The sequence below is a fragment of the Centroberyx gerrardi genome, chromosome 8 (assembly GCF_048128805.1).
Source record: "Centroberyx gerrardi isolate f3 chromosome 8, fCenGer3.hap1.cur.20231027, whole genome shotgun sequence".
Taxonomy (NCBI): Eukaryota; Metazoa; Chordata; class Actinopteri; order Beryciformes; family Berycidae; genus Centroberyx; species Centroberyx gerrardi.
In genome coordinates, this window is record NC_136004.1 from 1,937,984 (window position 1) to 1,944,907 (window position 6,924).

General features: G+C 42.4%; 1 protein-coding gene across 1 annotated transcript; it reads left to right on the top strand.

The window, feature by feature from the left end:
* Positions 1–296: 296 nt before the first annotated feature.
* On the top strand, positions 297–6,052 carry LOC144539602 (uncharacterized). The gene is made up of 6 exons (XM_078285142.1): positions 297–455; positions 1,038–1,212; positions 4,653–4,864; positions 4,943–5,090; positions 5,325–5,434; positions 5,834–6,052. The coding sequence occupies exons 1-6, from the start codon at positions 297–299 to the stop codon at positions 6,050–6,052; spliced, it is 1,023 nt and encodes a 340-aa protein (XP_078141268.1).
* The last annotated feature ends 872 nt before the right edge of the window (positions 6,053–6,924 follow it).

Below are 6,924 nucleotides of genomic sequence, written 5' to 3' on the forward strand. Positions count from 1 at the left end.
ACTGTTTAACTAGATGTAGGGTTATGCTAGAAGAAAAAGAAGAGCAGGAAAAGATGAAATCGAGTGAGGAGAGTAAAAAGAAGGTAAATTGGAATGCGTTCCAAAAGTGGGAGCGAGAAGCAGAAGCTAAAGCAGTAAAGTTCATAGCTAATGTTATGCTTTCAAAAGGGACAGAAGAGATGACTAAGAGAGAAGAAGAAAGGGTTAGCAGAAGGAAAAAGAAGAAGAAAAGTAGGGACAGAGAGAGGGACCTGCTTCCCCCCTATGCTCTTTCTCGCACAACTCCACCATCAGGAATGTGTGACGACGAGAGTGATGATGAGGAAGATGACAACAAGGGGGCGGTCCTAAAGATGGCAGCTTCAGCCCCTCCTACATCTCAGGCTCCACCTCAACCATCCACTGTTTATCCATCACTACAAACTGTGGGAGGGTCTGAGCTCAAGGAGAAGGAGGTTTCATTGGGGCTTTTAACTCCTCCTTCAAATGTAGGTTTTGCCTCTGGTACTTCTGTTTCACACCGCCCACAGACTCGTAGCATGGCAGCGAACCTACAGACAGAGACAGTGTACCAGATGCCTATGATGATGTATCCAAATCCACAATCAGATAACAGTCAAGGCCTCTGGCAATCGCATGTCCTGGTCCACAGGCCATGGCAACCTGATGAGCTGAAGGAAGTTTCCAAAGATCTGCTGGATCCCCACAAAACCGGAGGTGAGAAAAGGGAGGTTGCAATGAAACAGTTGTTGATAATGTATAATCCTACGTTGGCAGAGGTGGAAGCAGTATGTCGCAGGTGTTTTCTGTTAAAATGGCCGAACATCAAGCCAGCCAGCTGGGACACAATCTATGATCCAGGCTACCAGGAATACAGAGACCAGGTGGATGAGCTCTACTTTGCTGTGAAAACCGCGCTTTCCCTGCGTACCAGTTGGCCTAAAATCTACAGGACCAAGCAGAATGATGGTGAGTCTGCTACTGATTATCGTGCTAGAATGGAATCTGTGTTTGCTGCCCATTCTGGTGTTGACCAGGATAATGATGCCTACAACAACCTGCTGAAGACTGCGTTGATACAAGGCCTCCATCCAACTCTGAAGAATCAGACCATGACTACGTGCATCGCCTGGGAAACCAAACCCCTCAGCGAAGTCTGGGCTCATGTCCTCCATGCGGAAAGGAACCAGACTGACATCGAGCAAAGACACAGTAAGAAGATCCAATCTGCACAGTTAATGTTTTATCAACAGACGGGAACTTGGGGCAATGAAATGCGCAGAGGACGAGGAAGAGGACGAGGACGTGGAGGAAGAGACTATGGAAGAGGGCCACCCACACAGTTTTACAACCAGCAACGTCTAAGGTGTTTCAACTGTGGGGGGTATGGTCATATGGCTCGTGATTGTTCATCAGATCACAGGTCTGGCATACAAAGAAGTGAGAATGCACCTGATGGATCCTGGCCACATGCAACCCTCAAGCCTGTCTGTGAATGCTCCAGGATTCCAGCCAGCTAACCCATAGGAGATAGCGGGGACAGGTCAGATAGGTGAACAGGATAGTTCAGATGGATAGGCAGACACTGACCCTATTATAACTCAAGGTCAGTACTCTAAATTAGACCCAAGGAAACAGAAAGCAGCTAAATTAAGTTTGAAAGTAGGAAATGTAGTGGTGCCCTTTTTTTTTTTGGGTTGATTCTGGTGCTGATGTTTCCGTTGTGCAGTCCAAATTACTCCCAAATGCGCCCAAAATGACAAAATTTCTTAAAACAGTTGGCTCATTAGGAGTTCCGGTGTTAGAACCGATTTCTGAACCATTTTCTGTCACTTATGGTGAATATTAAGGAGATCATCCTTTCTTACTGACAGATTTTTGTTCAGTGAATTTGTTAGGGCGTGATCTCATGTGTGCTTTGGGAATAAATATGTACTGCAGTCCGGAAGGTATCATTCTCTCTTCTAAGATGCTAGGTATTTTTACTATGACAACATATGAGGGTTATTTTTAGGATCTCAAGAGCATGTAGATGAGGATGTTCTTCTTCACCAAGAACCAGACACCACCTCTTTTGTTCATATGCCTTTAACAACTGAAGAAGAAAATATGATTTCCAAGGTTCCGCCTATACTATGGGCTACTAGCGGTTTTGATTTTGGTTGTAGGAAACTGCAACACCTGTAGTGGTAAAACCTAAATCCTCTTTCAGACCATGTAAGAGGCAATATCCCCTCAGCCTAGAGGCTGTGGAGGGAATTGCTCCTGATATTGAGTCACTGAAAAAACAAGGTGCCATCGTGGAGCATCCTCATTCTCTTTGTAATACCCCTCTTCTGCCCATTAGGAAGCCTAATGGTGGTTGGAGACCTGTTCAGGATTTGAGAGCTGTAAATGACGCTGTGCAACATCCAGCGCCCACAGTACCAAATGTGGTAACTTTAATGTCTCAGGTCCCATCTGATTCTTGTTGGTTTACTGTGATTGATTTGGCTAATGCTTTTTTCAGCATTCCTGTGCATCTTAACTTCCAGTTCTGGTTTGCTTTCACTTTCAATGGTAAGTGCTACACATGGACTCGTATGCCTCAGGGTTTCTCAAGCAGCCCCACTTTGTTTGCTTTGGCTGTAGCTGAGAACCTCTCAGGTTGGGAGGTTCCTTGTGGTAGTACATTGATACAGCATGTGGATGATTTGTTGTTGTGTTCCATTTCTGAGCAGGCCTGCAAAACAGACACTGTCTCCATTCTCTGTTACTTAGCAGAGAACGGACACAAGGTCTCAAAACCAAAATCCAGCTGGTTTTACAGTCCGTACGTTATCTAGGACATATAGTCACACCTGAAGGTCGTAAACTCGGTCCCGAATGCGTTACAGCAATTTTGGAGGTACCAAAACCTCAAATAAAACAGCAAATTATGTTGTTTTGGGGTCTTGTAGGCTACTGCCGCCCATGGATACGTGACTATGCAGAGATATCTCAACCACTGTATGACATCGTGCACAGTGGTAAACATTTGGCCATGACTGACTTCCTGACTTGGACTACTGAAGCTGACAAAGCATTTACTAACTTGAAATTAGCTCTTTCTAATTTTCCCTGTTTAGGACTCCCTGACCATAGTAAACCCTTTAATCTGTTTGTCTCTGAACGAGATGGGTTTATGTCAGCTGTTTTAACTTAGTCCCATGGTGACAAGCAACGCCTTGTTGGTTATTTTTCTAAACATCTGTCTACAACTGAGAGAGCAATGGTCTCGTGCCTAAGGTCTGTTGCTGCAGCTACTGAAGCTGTCCTTGCAACTGCTGACCTTGTTGCTATGTGTCCCTTAACTGTACATGTTCCATATGCTGTTCATTCTCTCATCCTTTAGGCTAAGACTGCTTACCTGACTCCTGCGAAGATGCTGCATTGGGAGAATGTTCTACTTATTATGTCTTATGTTACTTTGAAGTGTTGTACTGTCCTTAACCCTTCCATACTTCTTCCTACAGCAGAGGAAAGTGAACCCCACTGCTGTTTGCAAGTGATTGACATTGCTACCAAACTTTGTGATGCCTTGTTTAACATACCACTGACTAACCCTGACTTTGTTTTCTTTGTAGAGGGTTCAACAGGACATCTTTCTGCGCAAGCAGCAGAACTCTTTGCCTTAACTCGTGCTTTTATTCTAGGTGCTGGAGAAGATATCATGGTCTATGCAGACTCTCAGTATGCTTTCAATGTGTCATAATTTTCATGCTGTTTGTAATTGTCAGGCTCATACAAGTGGTGTTGATCCAGTTTCATAGGGAAATGCTGTTGCTGATGCTGCAGCTAAAGCTGCTGTTCTTTTTCCCTGTCTCTCCCATTTTGCAAAATGCATCTGTCTTCTAGGATGATAGTGACAACGACGAAGCAGCTCTTAGATGAACGAGGGGAAACCACTCTGCATCGAATGTGCTAGTAAACCTCTCCAGAGTGGTAGCCCTCTACTGAGTATAAAGCTCATGGGTTGAAGACGAGGGTTTTTTTTATTCCTTTTTTGTTTTCCTTTATTTCTGGTTTTTATTCGTGTTGATTGAAGCTTGTTTGTAACTCTTAGAAGAGATGTTTTCCTCACTGTTTAAGTGAAGTATACATAGAGTAGGATGTATCTGGTGTTATTTTATTTTAATCTTAGTTGTCACCTTGTGACAAAAGGGAGGAATGTAAGAAATAAAATTAATATTGTGCTTTTTTATATGGATAGTACACTCTGTTCTTGCTTTCCTTTGTCCTGGAAAGTGGAGTGTCTTTTGTCCTGCTTACTATAATGATGTAATCAGTGCTTGAATGCATGCATGATCACTATATATGGTTATGTGTGGTTTTGAGTGATTCTATAGGTGGACATGCAGTTAAAAGTCTGAACTAGTGGGTTGGTTTTGAGCCAAGTAGGTTTGGCTATGGGCCAAGATTTATAGTTTTGTTTACTTTAACCTATATAAGTGGATCCTGAACTCCGTTCTTGGTCACTTCTTTGTTGCTTGTTTGGAACACTGAACTGAACCATGCATGTCTGAATAAAGAATCCACAGAAGACTTTTGAACCTTGCTTAGTCATTTTGACCCACAACGGGTGAAGTAAATTTTTGCATTTACACTATACTGATTTGTGTTTTCCATTTTAGCGGACAAGGATAGCCTGCCAGCACAGGCCAGGCATTATAAGACTCTGCAGGAGATGTACAAGAAACAAAAACCGAACCAAGATGCTGTCTCCCAACTCCTTGACCTTGAGTTTGATGCAAGAAGAACCTTCATTGACAGTGATGCCCTGAAAGAAGAGGACAGGCCCACAAAGATCCTGGATGCATATCCATGCTTCAAGGATCTTAATAATGTAAGTGAATAACTTGCCACTTTTGCTTGTCCACAAAACAACCAAAGTTGCAGATTTTAACGCTCATTCGCACTGTAGGTGATGGATGAGCTGCGTCGGATCCTGGATAAGGGCAACCGCAAATACATAGCAGAAGTAAAGAAGAGATGGGAAGACTTTTGCTCCAAAGTGCAGTTTTATAGAGTTTGGAAGAAAGTGATGAAACCACCCATGACCCTGGATGGAGGTAAGTCACCTTGCAGTGTCTCTAACACAGTGTGTTGCTATTTCCACAGACATGGCTGGGAATAGGATTGTGTCTGTCGCCAATGTGTAAGGCTGACAAAATAAATCCAGAATGATAATGCTCTGTTCAAGATGACAAAATAATAATTTCAGTTGCCTGTGATCTCAACATTAACCTCATAGTGATGTTTAGGAGAGCTAACTTTGAGCTAAAATGTGATTTGTTCTCTCCTAGTGGAATTCGCCATTGCACTGTTCAGGGCACTCCCCATACTCTTTCCTTCACCAGCTGCACTGCCTAAGAAAGTGGGACATGCCAGTGAGGCATTGCTTCATGTCTTTCAGGTGAGGGATTGTTCACATTATGTGTCACATTCAAATCTTGATGTTTGTCTACTTGTGTGTCTGTAAGGGCATTTACCTCATGCGTTATCCTTTTTGTTAGTCTCTAATGGTGCGTCACACAAAAGTTTCCAAAATATGTAGCGGGGGCCCGCACTATGAAGACACAGTGACTGAGGCAGGAGATCAAGCCATTATTTTCATAATGACTATATTGGCGGACATGTTTTCGCTTTTTCATTAGTGCATTAAAACAGTGTTGTCTCTGCATTCACATACCACATGCAAGGCATTATTACTTCAATCATAGATACAGTATATACATAATGGTAGTAGGGGGTCTGCTATGGTAGTTCTGTTCTACCTTAAAGATGTTTATCAGTTTTTGTCTGTCTCCTTTAGCCAACAGAAGATCCCAACGTCTACCTCCAGAAGAGATCTCTCTTCAGCCCTGTTTTGCTCCTCGATGGGTCCAACTGCCTGGTCACCATTGGAACCACTCCCATCACCACATTTGCCAAGGAAGACCTCTATGAAGGTCTGCTCTATCTAATGGCCTATTACTACACCCTGCATCTTACATATCCAAAGTGTGTGGCAACCCTCCTTTCTGTCATTTAGACAGAAATCTTACAGGACCATGACCGAGACACCACAGGCTCATACAAAAGAGCCATGGCTGAGTGGAAAGCTTTTATTGGGACGTAGAGCTGTTGGGGGTAGTTGGGCTAGGTATTGTTAAACAATTGATACTGGTACCAGTTTCTGTGCCTTGATACTTTGAGTGAAATCTAGCTTATGAGGGCCTGATAGAAAGTCATGTCTCTTGTCTGGAGGGGGCTAGTGTTGGAGAGTTGTCATGCAAGAATAAAAGAGAAAACAGGAATATTGAAGCTCTAAGTTTAAATTCTTCCTTTTTGTTTTTGGTTTATCCAACACAAAGTACTTACTGTTGCCATTTTTTTGTCTCATCCACCAAAGTATTCAGTCAGTGCCAAAAATGTTCTGTGCCTGGCGCCTAGCCCTACGAAGGGGGTTCCAATTGTTGTAGATGTTAATGACGGTTTATTATGTTTACAAACATGTTACCAGTGTTGGGAGGAACACATTACAAAGTAATGCACTGCTGTAACATTCATTTTTCCTGTAACAGAGTAGTGTCAGGCAATCTTGTTTCAAGTAGTGATGATTTAATATTGTAATTCTAAGTAGGGATATAAGTAATATGTTACTATTTTGAGAAGCAACAACCTATGTGTATTGTTTTTTGGTTTTTGTTTTTGTTTTTTTGACCTTTGAACTACCCCAACACTGTTACAAGGCAATCTTTTTCAGATGGAAGTGCAAGTTGAATAAATAAATATGGACAATGTCAGTTCTGTGTGTGTTTGATTTCATTTAGTGGAACTGCTTTGCCTCATTTTAAGCCATAAATGCTTATGATGGATTATTCTTGATTCAAGAGTATCTTGAATCAAGAATATTGCTTATTT